The following is a 14,353-nucleotide window of genomic DNA, read 5'->3' as shown; positions in this document are numbered from 1 at the left end:
ATATGTAACTCATTTCTTGCTGTGAGGTATGCCAGTATAAGTGGTGAGAGTTTTGAACAATGGTTAATAAATTTGTTCAGTGAAAATCAAAAGTTAAATAATTTTTGTGTCTCATGGAAGGTTCAGCATTTCTCTTACTCTTCTCTTTATCCTGCCAGTAAAAAAAAAAAAAAACAAAAAAAAAACAAAACAAAAAAAAAAACAACAAACCAACAAACCAACCCACAAGCAAATGCTGAAATGGCTGTACATCAGATCGGCTCACCCATTTTGTTTCTTTTGGGCTTGCAAGCCCGATTTAGTCTTGGAATCCTAAATTTCTTGGAGATTCCTCTTCTCTGTGCCTTTGTGTGACTTTTGTTAGTAAATAATCTGATAAGTGAGTTGAAGAGGGAGCAGTCTACAGATCAGTGTTTAGGCTGGCCACAATAACTCCCAAAACAGTGGTAGGTGTGCCCCACATCCCAAACTGAACCAGTTACTGAGACAGTGCATGTGTGCAGTCATGTGATTTCTGTCAGTTTTTTAGTTCAGTATGTTGAAGTTAGCTAATAGGAATTAAAAAAAAAAAAAAAGTTAAAATTAGGTTTACACTGATCTAATTATTGGATCCAGTTTTCAAAAAGATTAAATGTGCTGTATCTTCAACGTGTATTTCCCTATATGCAGCTTGAAATAAGCAAAAATGTTTTCACAAAGCGCTTTGCAGGCTCTTTTCTGCAGTTCATGGCTGGCACACAGCCCGTGATGTGAGCTCTAGCCTGGCTTTCTCTAGCTGCCAATGTTCTCTTGTGTAGGAAGTTAGCCCAAAATAGTATGTCTTCTTACTGCCTCCTCTCAGGGCACTTTAACAATTTCTGAAAGGTCAGTAGAAACCTGTATCAATTAATGTAGCACTGTGTGTGCTCTAATGTGTACTCATACTGGCAGCGGGAAGCAGAGCTCCTTTGACTTCGAATCCTGCTGCCTTTCCCTGGGACACTCCATGCGGCTCCGTGCTCGATCTGTAGGTGCACAATGATTTGCTGACATCTCATGGGTCGCCACTGTCTCTGGCCCAAATTGGGTGGCTTCAAGTGCTGTCCTGGTCAGTTTGCTCTAGTAGTAGTAGTAGTGTGTATGTATGTGTGCTCAGTCAGTAGCCTGGGATCACTTGACTATTCCTTCAGAATTAGCAATAGGCAGTCAAGCTCACAGTCATTTGGTCTGCTAACAAGCATATTCTCCTGCTGCTGTTCTGCTTGGTTTATAAATCAATCCAAAGATCCTAATGGTAGATAGTAACTATGCTTATGAGATGGATCCAGGAAAAAAAATCAGCAGAAGTTTCTGAGTTTTGCTTTCCTTTTTAGAGGAAAAAGAGTTTCACTGAGAGGTTTAGTGCCAGCTTGGTATCATTTAGGCAGAGCAATATATCTGAAGGAAGATTAATGGTAATTAAAGTGGCATTGGAGAACTTTGGCAAATGACAGCAGCCAAGCTGGCTGTACTGATATTTTTAGAAAACTGACTTCATTGCATTCAGCATGACTCATTTATTAAGTTAGAATCAATAACTCAGCTTCTTATGGCAGTCACTGGACGTGGAACAGTACATTAAGAGCGTGTTCTTACCTTTGATCAACGCTGGGATTATAAAAGTTGAACAGAATTGGTTCCATGCAGGTTCACAAATGTCTTTGCACAAGCATGTTGTAGTTGTGCAGTGGCAATGTAGCGCACCCACCTTGAACGTACGTGGGCAAAGGAGCACAGGGACAAACCAGTCCAAAGTTTGACTTGGAACTATAACGGAAAATAAGTTTGTGGCAACTATAACATTATATCCAGAATAAATTATGCTTACTAAAAGAGTTAATTTTTCATTAAACTTCGTTATCTTGAATTTTTTTCTGATCTACCAATGGGATATTTGGGCTGTGGTTCATCGTTTCTAGCCTTCATTTGAGCACACTTCCTCCTGGTTTTTAACTTTTCATAACTTGGATAAAATTCAGATCTTCCCTCTTCAGTGATATTATGATTTGATTTGTGAAATAGTAAAGCTTTTGTCTGTTTCAATGCAACTGTATTGACCTTACTTCAGTATATTTCCTGTATTTTCCTAATTTCTGAGGTTGCTCTCGGAACTCTTCTTTGAACATTTTTTTTAATCCTTGTTGTGAGCTTTCTCCTACAGTCTATGCATTACATTTCATCCTGAGATGCACTTTTAGAATAAAAAGTTTCCCAAAAAAAGACAAAAGCTTTGCATGCTTTCACAAACAGTTATATGAGATTTTTCATTTCCTAATTATTTTTATGGAATTTCTGTCTAATCTTTTTGGATTTCTTCTCAGAGATCTCTGCTAGTTTTGCCCACTATAAGGTGTGGTTCTTTGCTTTTCTTGTCTCTTGTCTTTTGTTCTAATGACTATATCTGGGAATAATTTCACTTCTTTTCTGCAAACAGATGAGAGGAATTGGAGTATCTGTGTTACTTGCACAAGGTGGGATACAAACCTGATGAGATAGACATGAATATAAATTGTGGCAATTTTCAGAGAATACCTGTTGTATACACACACAAATAAACTGGAGCTAACAAGTGTTTGAAATAATTTCATTATTAAATAAAGTTTGGAAGAGGCAGACTTAGAGCATTGTCTCTTCAGATGGCTACTTTTTCAACTTCATGATGTAGCTGGCTGTATATTTCGCTTTGCTCTTGGTTTGTTGTATATTCAATCTGAGAGAAAATGCTATTTGTGCTCTAGGATGCTGGCTGTTACATTGTTCAGCTCAAGAAAAAAGTGATAATAAAAGCAGACTGTGTGAAAGATGAAGAGTGAATCTGCATGAAAAATTGATCCCTGTTAAACTGAATTCTGGGCCTTCTAATATATGCTATGCTGTGTTACATCCTGGTGTACTAAATGTACTGTAGTGAATGTGTTCTTTTTGCTAGCAGATCCTTTGCTTTTCTGATTGTGGTGTAATTACTTCTTGAATACAATCAAAAGAAATTAATGTAAAATGTTTTAATAGTCTGTGAACAAAATCAGTATGCAAGAGAAATTGCTTTCAAGAAAAAGCAAAAAATGATTGCCTAGTGCTCATATTTTGCCAGACACCGTTGTGTATCACTCATTCTGTAGGTACCTTGCATAGCTGAAACCTGGCTGACCTCTGTTCTTTAGAGTGCTAGCGCTCAAGTTGAGGATATGCAAAATAACGTGAACTTCAAGACAGGGTACAATGAATAGTGACATGTAAATGTAATTTAGATAAATCTTTGAAATCTGGTATTTTCCTTAGGTTGGACGTGCTGATTAATGCGTTGAATTTTAAATTTGTTTTGATTTTGCTGATGTTTTTTATGATTCATCTAAATGTTTTTGTTTCAGTAACTTTTTTATGTATATGTCTGTCTCTATGGGCTTATGCTTCTTGGAGATATTTGAGACCCATCAGGAGGCCTACGTGTGTGACCTTCTATAGGGTACCTATTTTAGCAGGGGGGTTGGACTCTATGATCTCGAGGTCACTTCCAGCCTTTACAGTTCTCTGATCTGATTGTGGGACATTTATAATAATGATATGGTAACACAAAACAAAGCAATTTAAAATTTGTTTTTAGACTATTTAACACGAGGCTAGAATAAGCTGGGTTTTATGACATTTGAGTGAAGAGTGTGCAATGTGTTTCACAACTACTTCTGATTCCAACAAACTAGTTCGATGATTGAATTGTATGGTGTAATATTTTGTCTCTGAAATTGAACTAGTCGTTAAAAATTTATCTGTTAATGTTAAAGTACTTACAGGCTGCCAAATACACAGCTTAAATCATTTTCTTCCTCATAGATACCTAGTTACATAGTAAAATCAATTCTGTGCCTCATACGTACAGTAATTACAACCAGTAGAAGAATTCAGGCTGTGTTAACTGGATCCTGCTGATTTGTGGGCTACCTTTAAAATTTTGTGAAACTCACTGTCAAATTTTGTACACAAAGTCAAACATCTTCATTATGTTCCTCTGTATTACCAAATTTCCATGGCAATACTGGATCTCTCTTCCAGTAAATAGAAATGAAGGAAAATCTTATGTTCTGAAATGAAGAAAGGATTACGGACTCTGAAGCATTTATAGAATTGTATATTTATGTTCTTTTTTCAGTTTCAAATTTGTTATTATTTGTTTATGTAGCCTGGATTTCCAAGCTAAAGTTGTCATTGTAAGATTGAAAATTTATTTTAGATGTGGAGAGTTGGAGCTAAAGGTGCAAGGCTATTTAACAGCATATCTTTTAATGTATTTTTCATTTTCAAAACTATGAAATTGTGAAATATCCAATTTGCTAATGTACAACAACTACTTTAAAATGTGCCATCATTTTGATTGTTACTTGGTGAGTTTTAGAGTATGGTAGATTCTTGACACAAACTTTGCAGAAATGTTTGCAGAAAATGATGCTCATTAATGCTTTAAGCAAGCTAGATGAGTTTACTGAGTCAATTATTACTTTCATTTAGTTTTTTTCTAATGTTGTGCCAAGGGTGACTAGTAAAGGATTTCCTACTAGTGGAGTTCTGGTAGCAGATGCTCTGTCTTTTCCTTCTGCTAGGGGATGTAAAGATGTAGAAGTTAACATTTGGGTACTTCTGACATGAATAGATCAGAAACAGTTAAAAAACCACATTCTTAAAGGCCGTCTGCCAGTAGCAGTCGTGTTCATGACGTGTTCATGACATGTTCATGACAAGTGCAACTCATGTTCATGACGTCTGAGCCATCCTTTGTCATGGTGCTAAAGGAAGCCTTTATAATGGTATTAAAAGCAATTTATTTATTTATTTATTTATTTATTTATTTATTTATTTATTACAGCTATCCCTGGCATTGACCTTAGAACAAAGATCAGATGCAGTTACAAGTAAAACCTCCCATTTTCACTTGCAGTAGCAAAAAAAATTCTCTTGGTTCTCTTCAATGTTCAGCTGCATTGGGGATGAGCAGCAGAGGAAGTTGCAGAGGATATAGGAAAGGCTATACTTTCTGACTGTCCATGATAAATTTGAATGCTGTAGCATCTGGAGATCCTGTCTTGGTAATCATTGCTGATGCTATTTGGTACTGACTTTTCCTATGCAGACTTCCTCTTCTGTCTGAAGCCTTCAAATTGTTCGTTTCTGAGAGTGACTGTAGAAATATCGATATGCTGGATTTACAGGGAAAATCTTAATGTATTTGCTCTGTTACACTTTGTTTCCCATTTCCCTTTTAAGGTTGAGTAAGCAATGTGTATAACAATTTCAAGATGGGATATAAAGAAACACATCTGTGTAGAAATGCTGACAATTGTAAGGAAAAATCTCATAACACGAGGATACGCATACAAATACACATTTGATAACTGGCTACTGCTTTACAATAAATATTTTCTTATCTGATTTCCATTTCTGTAGGACCCAGGGAATGTCTAATGTTGTTGTGCAGAGCCAGCAGGAAGGTCATTAATGCTGTTATATTTTTAGGTCTGAATTGTCACTATCAATGATGCTGCTTCATAAAATAGAAGAAGCCATGTTTGCATGTCTCTGGGGAAAATACAGTAGTAACCACCAAATATTAACCACCATGTATGCTACATGGTCTTTATTCTTCCTCCGTGTGTGGATGATTATTTACCATAAGCTTTTGCAGGATGCAGACAGAAAAACAGCCTTTTATCATGGCTTTTCAGCAAATCGAATGTGTGGAACGAAAAAAAAACAACCAGCTTTTCGGTATCAGTGCTAATGATTTCACTTTGTGATTAGTGAGTGTGAACATGAAGCTGTGGAAACTGTGAGGTCTTTGAGGTTTGTACAGTTAGAAAATTTCAGTTTCTGGAATTGCGTTTGTATACACATAAGGTACACTAACAACTCAGTAAAATACTGACACAAAGCATCTCAGGCCTAAAATATTTAACGTCTTCCATACAGCTTAGAACAGAAATAAAATGACTAATGTCATTTAATGTATTTTATAACATCCTGGCAATGGTAGTTCCACTTGGTTGACCTATTTCTTACTATGGAGCTTAGTGAAGGATGCTGTGTATCTGAATGCTTATTTTAATGACATAAGGGAGAAAGGTGTTGAGGTTGCTTTGGCCCTTATTTTTATTTTATTATTTTATTTTTATTTTATTTTTATTTTATTTTTATTTTATTTTTATTTTATTTTTATTTTATTTTTATTTTAATTTTATTTTAATTTTATTTTAATTTTATTTTATTTAATGTTATTTTGGATTTGGGTGGGTTTTACCTTTGAATTGACAAATGGGATTTTTTTGTGTTTTGAAGTGGGTCACAACGCTGCTAACGTGCTGTCCTTGGATTGCTTTTGATTCTGAGAATATTTTCTTCTCTCAATTCCAGGTTGGGTGGGACTATATCTGCATACAAGATAGTGCCAGATGAAATAGAAGAAATCAAGGTACAGTATTACTGCCTTTTTTTTGCTTGGAGAATTACAGAAATGTTGTGTTAGAAAGCTACATTATTTCTTGCTTTGAAATGCCCAAAGAGTACATAGCCTGTCTATACTATCCTGTTTGGCAAAATCTGAAGACCGAAAACAAGAATGATCATAAATATTGCTTATCTGAATTCATTGCTTATCTGAAAAAAACCCATAACTTAAAAAATTTAAATAAAATTGAAAACTTGTTCTTTCCAGGCATTTATAATCCTTGTTTTAATTGGTAAAATATGTATTCAGTAATTATTGATCTTGGTATTTCTTTATACATCCAAAACATTAAAAACTGTGCATTAAAATCTTAAAATTGTTTAATAGGAAATAATGGTTAATACTTATTTCCTTCAGCTGTATGAATTGATGAATATCTTTACACTGCTGAAACATTTTATCATCCGCTCAATTTTAATCTAATATCACAGAATAATAAAAATAAAAACACAGATGTGATGTCTGTAGTAAAGTTCTTAGATCCATATGTAGGCATGTGAAATAGAACTTTCCTCATCTTTAGAATCGTATCTCACCCTCATTTTAAGTGGGCTTTGGCAGGATTGATGCAAAAAAATTCTGTAATTTAGTGCATCTGTGTTTAGATATCTTGAAGACAGGTGCAGGACTATTGTGAACGTTAGCATAATAACAAATAAATAAGTATTTAGAGTTCTGTTACTTCTGAAATCAAAACCATGACCAATTCTTTCAGTATTTTTTCTGCCTTAAAGAGGATAAAATTAAATCTTCGGTACTCAGAATCATCAAAAGCTCTTTGATTTGGAGGGATGACAGCAATGAATTTATATTCTATGCAATGTTCATTATTACAGATTTCATTTTAACTGAGTCCACTTCAGCAATTTATGTCAGTTCTTAAATGGACAGCTGTGTGGGAATTTAGCCTAAATCTGTTTAACATGGTTTCTGTAATTGGTGCTTTATTCCTTTTAGTTGGCATTCAGTTATTCTGACCTATTGCTTGTTCATTATTATTTCATTGTGCTTTTTGTATATTTGTTTTCAGCTTTGCAAAGAGATTCAGTAGTGTAAAATACAGTAAATGGAAGTGGTTGCAGAATTGTTTGGTCTGGACACAACTTCATGATATGTAAAGTTGTGAGGATTTATTCTTATTCAGTTAACATCAAACCCAATATAAGCAACTACAGTGCATCTGCTTCAAAATCAAAGCCATCACTTCATGATCAAAGTAAATATGTTTTTCTTACCTCCAAGATACATGGACTCCCTTATTTTAAATTACTAAGAGGAACATGACTTACGAGTTTAGATCCAATGTTTAGAATTGGGCAATAGAAGAGAAGAAAGAAGGTTTACAAAACTAACTGACATTGACTGATATTTTCCTAGCTTTCAGAGAACTGTACCAAGGGTGTAAAAACAAAAATGAGAAAAATGAGAAAAAACCACAGACTTTGTCCTTTTATATATATATTAATAAAAGGACAATAGATTTGGATTACTTGATGTTGAAGGTAGTACATTGAGGGCTTTATTGTGCAAACTGAGTTCAGTTAATGAAGAAAAATGGAGTGCTAGGAAATAAGAAATATATTTTTTAGGAACTTACTGAATTAGGTATGCTTGTTAGTCAGAGATTTGGGTTTTTTTCCAATTGCCCGCTAAGGAAGGAGGTCTGTTCTGATTTTCAACTCTATCTATTTAAGCTGGTGCTTAAATCCTGAAACTGTAGGGAAAAGCAAAAAGGTTACAAACCTTCATCATTGATTTCTGTTAAACCAGCCTGTAAGTGTGAAGGGAAGATTGTATTGTTCTAAATCAGACCTGATAGGAAAAAAACCACTTGCATTTCTTGTTTGTGGCAGCTGTCTTGTCTTGTTCAGGTAATGCTTTTTTAGTTGTGACAGAAGTCAGCCGCCTCATCATACCTTATGTGATTGAACTTCTGAAACTGTGATACACTATGTGTTTCATGTGAAAAAGGCATGGCTGGAAGATGCTGTGACACAGCAGCAGTGAGTATAATAAATAAATCTATATTGAAATGGAAGACTGTTTATGTGCGTATTTTGAGTAGCAGCTACCAAATAGGGAGACTGACCATCCATGTGTTGAAGACAGAAGAGTCTTAACTTCAGAAATGTTCTCTAAGCAGATTAGAGTGGAAAAAGGTGAAGTAATACAAGACAAAGCAAGTGAGGTTGTTGGAATGTTACATTTAGAGATGATGTAATCTTCTTCCAAGCCCAACAATTCACAGATATTTTGTCTCAGAACTATCCCTCCCCTCTTTAAACATGAAATATTAAGAGAGTTAATTTGGTAGAATATGCAAGAAGAATAGCTCTGTTTTTATTATATGATTTATCTTGACAGGTTGCTGAATTAAATTAAAGGAGTTTGAATAATCATGTTTTCTGATCTCAAAAAATAAATTGCTTGCTTAAATGGCAAAGGAGGATACTTTATTAGGTAGAGAACAATAATTATCATGACAAATAAATAAGTAATTTTGACAGCATTTCCATATATTCTAGAAAAGGTGGTAGATTAACCTCTTTTATAGCTCAAAATAGCTTATGAGGAAAATGAGTACAGATTTACTGATTTCACTGATGCATGTAATTACTTCTTAGGTGGGGTAGTGTTGTAAAAATAGATTCTCTCTCAGTTTGGGAAAAGGAAAAACTCTGTAAGCGTTAGTATACCTGTCAGTTGAAATATGTCGAGAGAAGTTTAAAAAGAAAAAAAGTTTCTAAATGTATTAGCAATTTCAAAAATAACCTGCATAATGTGCCTCTGAGTGTGCTTGTACGTATATATGTATATATATGAGAGTTTACGTGTTCACATCACAATGTTCAGTAAATTTTAGTATGTTTACATTTTCCATCGTAGAGTGTTCAGAATGTAGTTATCCTTGCATTTGAGTCCATTTAAATGATTTTACTATGTGTATATTTGTACTGTGAGTTCATATATTGTTTATGAATATAAAATATCGTCTATGTATGTGTGTGCATATTTCTGCGAATGAGTATTTGGTTAACATTGGGTAAAATCAAGCTGTGTTTCCTTGTTACCAAAGATATGTAATGACTTGGATAGCTATAGACATACAAATTAGGAGTATTTACGACAGAAGAAATAGTGTGTGCCCTATCCACCCTCATGCACATTTATTAGGGTTGGGAAGAATTGAGCGGAACTAATTGCCACTGCATCTACATCAGTTTGGAACTGAATATGATGCAACTTGGGTTGCCTGTTCTTATGTCACAGATGCATGAGTTCACAAAGTGAGATCATTCAAACACTAATTGAATGAAGGTAACCATCACAGGTTCCTCCCCCTCAGAGCTCTTCTGGAAGATAAAAATGTCTTCTATAACATGATCTTCAGGAACAGTGCTTTGGTCAGAGAAACTATCAGAGCAGGAAAACTGGAGTGGAAGCATACCTGTCATTTTTTTCATTCCTGTCATTTCTCTACATTAGTTAAAGCAGTAACACTTTCAGTACTTGCTGGTTTTAGAATACTGCAGGAACTGATGAAGTCATGAAGCATAAAAATCACAGCGTATTTCTGAGAAACCATAATTGTTTGGAATTTCTTTAGACATCTGTTTTCAGCAAAATTACTTGTCCTGTAAGCAATGTTCTTTACAAACTTGAAAAAATATATTGGCAGTTTTGAGCCTTGTTCGTTCGTTGTAGTTGTATGTTGTGCCTAGAGGAGAGCTCTTCTATGCCAAATAATGTATGCAGGGACTGGAAGGCATCAGGCAACACTCGTCTTGGAGAGCATCTTTTGATTGGAGGCTTAAAAAAACAAAGAAACAAAAAACACTTTGTAGCAAACTTAACATTTCTTTATTTCTAGTTAGTGACAAACACAATACTGTTTTGCTTGCAATGATGTTTTAAGATAAAAGAGCAATTTATGACTATTATTGAGAAGAGTGTTTTTGTTTTGTATCTGTACATAGTGTTTTCATATGCAAATGGTAATGTCTTTTGGGTTACAGTTCCATGATGTGCTTTTTTTAGTTGCAGTATTCTGTCATAAATATATGTTGTTGTGAAGGGTGGTTCTTCTAGAGCAAGACTTTATGAATGACATTTCTTAAAAATATTTGATTTGCTTGAATTTGCAAGTCAACAGCAGAGACAAATATAAATGCTTCCCCATATATTTTTCATGTAGGATTGCATGCCTCTTACTGTCTTCTCAACACCATAAATGAATGTGACAGAAAGTGTCAAAAAGTAAAACACATTGGCAATGAATTTTATTCTTGTAATACTTGAGCTCTGAAACAGATATTTTAGTGTAGAGAATGAGATTAGACTGTTATTTCTTCTGGTGGTAAATTTTGAGTAATCTTTTTTTAGAACTGTTTTTTATTATTGGTTGTAAATGTAAATGTAAAGTACTTATGGGCAAAGATCGGATTTGTTTTAAGTCCATTTGTCCACTCTTTCACACAGAGATATGCTTTATACTCATCAGAGAACATCTGTAATTTTTCTCCAGTTGATCTTCAAATGAAAGCATATATGCACGATGTCTTAAAGGCTACATTCAAAGGCTTTTTCCCAGAGTAATGATCATTCTCTTTTCTTAGAAGCGTGTTTCCTTTTTGGTCTAATATGAGAAAAGTTCAATTCTTAAAGGTCAGTTACTTTAGGTGACCAATGAATTCTTGATGTTTTAATTTTCCACGTGATCATATTAATGAACTTATGAAGAAAGCTGATTCAGTGTTAGTGCCAACTGCCTTTCAGAGCAAGGATGGACTTCAATTAAAAAAAAAAAAAGTTATTTGAAATGATTGCAAATAGAATCTGTCTATCCAGAGGCATTCTCTGAGATCTGCTTTGTAGACCCCATGGCATCACATGCCTACATAATATTGTATGCTATTATCTTTCTAATATGCTGATAGGAGTAGCTGATGAAACTTATGCAAACTGTGTGCAGACAAAAGACATTGGCCATGATGCCTCAAAGCATAGTCATGTTTGTTGATGTGTGGAAAAATAAGTAGCAATTTGTCAGCAAGTGTGTTTTTGCTGTCCTGTGTTACTGGATACTGGCTTAGAATCTGGACTTTAAATGCCAGGCTTGGCTGGGGTACTGGAACTGTAGTCCAGGCACGCTCTTGCTCCAATGCAATATGAGTGTTTCCCCAGAGTACCACTTCTATTGCGGCAGGGTCAGACTTCTTTCCTTGTTGTTATTTTCAGTCATTGTGGATATCAGCTTTGACTCTTGGATTTTTTTCTTCTCCTCAGGTAGGATTGAGACTTTCTGATCAAAGAAGAACATGGAGTTGCTGCCACTATCACTATTATTGACATATTCCATTTTTCCCCTTTACCTTACTGTACTGTCTGAGAGAGATGTATGATGTAAACCCAGCAAATGAGGGCAGTTAAGCATCCATTCCTTTCGGCATCTAGTGCTGAGGAAGATTATCAACTCTTTATGTTACTTGGAAGGCAGCAGATATTTAGGGATGGCCCAAATTTCTTTACAACTCTTAGTGATTGAGCTCTGATCACTGTTGTGACTGGAGTGTGTATCAAGCACTCTTCTGCTTTTCTGCCAAGGTCTTCAGAGCCTAGTGCTCTAGACTAAGTGGACTAAGTATACTCAGTAACTTCCTACATGAAGATACGGATTACCACTTGTTTTTCTGCTGTCCTCATTTTGCATTTCACAGACACTCCTTGGAGACCTCATGGCTCCAGACATGAAATTGAAATGACACATCATCTTTTTAGCAATATTATTGTTTACTTTCCAAAGCAAGCAAAACAGTTCTTTAGTTCTGTAATGAGAGAAGTGTCTCTAGGATGAAAGAGAAAGAATAGCTGAAACTTAATCGACCAAACATATCAGGATACTGATGACATTTTGAGCCTTTCTGGTTAGTCAAAACTTATGCATTCTCACTACTGTTGCCCTTATGAGAAGAGATTAATGTTCCTCAGATGGTTCACTGCTAAGGTTCTGTTTGCCTATTAAAACTTTCTTAGAAATAAACATTAGAAATGAGAAACAAACAGCAAGAGTTAATACTCTTGTTCACAAATCACTTCTTGTTTTTCAGCAAGCTTAAATTAAAAAAGAAATCTTTGTTTTTCTCTGTGACCGTAGTAACCAATTTTCTCTGAATTTTCTCCTGGCTTTCTTTTGTTTTTGTTTTTTGCTATATACATATCTCTGTATATATCACTCTGTATCATCACCTGAAACCTACTTAAGTTTTGAGGTATTTTTTGTGTGGGATTGTTTTTTTTTTTTTTTTTTTTTTTTTTTGAGACATTTTCTTGTTCTTCTCATAAGATCCAGTGTAGTGGGTAGTGCTTTCTGTAGCTTCTGTTCTCACTCCTCTCAAGTAGGATTTCACTTAGACTGAATGAGACGAGAAAACATAGATTAGCTTCATTAAACACGAGATTGCTTTTGGCAAGTAAAACAATCTTAAATAAAAGCCCTTGTCATTTTCCATGTGGCCTAGTTTCCATGTTACATTAAGTTTTGTTTCATTATATTTGCCCCATAAGAATGTATTCTGGTTACTCTGTTTTAGAGATCTATCAAAGAGATGTAATGCTATCTTATCACAGCTGGTTGTATTTTGGGGTTGGTTGGGGTTTGAACAAGTCTAAGGGAGATCTAAGGCATGATTTTTTTTTTTTTTCTTCAGTAAATAGTTTTCTCTTAAATTCTTTATTTTGGGATTGCCAAAAGAGATGAGTGTTGGTACTGTGTATGTACATGTGTGTATTCATATATATATATATATATACACATATATACATTTATATATATATACATATATATATATATATATATGAAAAAAGGGAGAACAGTTGTTTATTAAAAGGAGCTTTCATGTTCTACAGCTGTTTAAAGATGGTCTCATAATGGTTTCACAGTGAATTATAGAAGTTATTAGATATAGAGAAATTGAGTGTAATTAAGTACGTTGAAATATTCAATAACTGAATTATAAAACATCTAAAGCAATTAAGCAGAATTCAACGTTGTGATGTGTATAGAAGGTGTGAAAAATCCTGAATTTGCATATAGAATAGCAGGTGTTGGTTGGATTACTGCAATCAAGGAATGAGGTCTGAGAATTGTGTTAGTGTGCTTAGTATTAGCTCAGTGTTCAGGAGCAATTGGAAAAAAAAATGTGAGTTACAAGGAAAGGAACAGATATCAGGACGTCAGACCTTATCTGTTATCTGTGAGCCTCTTGTGTCCCACCATATGCAATGGTGTGTGGAGCTCTGAGCCCTCAGTCGCAACAATGGCACAGTAGGGCTAAAATGATTTAGCGTCAAGTTGTAAGAATGATCTAATTTATAGCACCACTTGCATATGAAGAATGGATAAAGACAATGAAACTGATATGTTAACAAATGAACAAGAAGTGGTTCCTTTCTAGACTTATTGCAAGTTTTAAATAACCTCTCGTTCTTGATTTATGCAAATTGTAAGACTGAAAGCAGATATTCAAACTTTGACTCTATATATTCTATTGGTTGATAATTTACTTATTTTAAGGCAGTAAGGAATGAAATTCTTAATAATAGGTTTTACCTAAGATTGCTGAAGTTGAAACCTTACTTCATCATAACACGGCAGTCATTTCTTCTTCAGAAACTGGTTTGATTGATTGTATTTTTTTCTGAAGGAAAAAAAAAAGATATATATAGCTGATAGACTACAGAAAATTCAGCTAAAATAGTGGAGTTTATTTTGCTTTCATAGAATGCTTTGTGTCTAGGTTCTTTTTTATCTTATGTTTTAATGACTTGATAGGAAAAATATGTTAG

General features: G+C 34.6%; 1 protein-coding gene across 18 annotated transcripts in view; it reads left to right on the top strand.

Annotated features, from left to right (window-relative positions):
- The window catches only part of GPHN (gephyrin), a 259,406-nt gene that overhangs the window by 97,614 nt on the left and 147,439 nt on the right, over positions 1 to 14,353 (top strand). For all 18 annotated transcript variants that reach the window (XM_048947457.1, XM_048947455.1, XM_048947453.1 and 15 more), the window contains one exon: positions 6,415 to 6,472. In XM_048947457.1, the coding sequence (XP_048803414.1) occupies positions 6,415 to 6,472 (58 nt within the window). The remainder of the gene's footprint in view (positions 1 to 6,414; positions 6,473 to 14,353) is intronic.

Source organism: Lagopus muta, chromosome 6, assembly GCF_023343835.1.
Source record: "Lagopus muta isolate bLagMut1 chromosome 6, bLagMut1 primary, whole genome shotgun sequence".
NCBI classification, from domain to species: domain Eukaryota; kingdom Metazoa; phylum Chordata; class Aves; order Galliformes; family Phasianidae; genus Lagopus; species Lagopus muta.
This window is presented reverse-complemented; position numbering and strand designations above follow the sequence as displayed.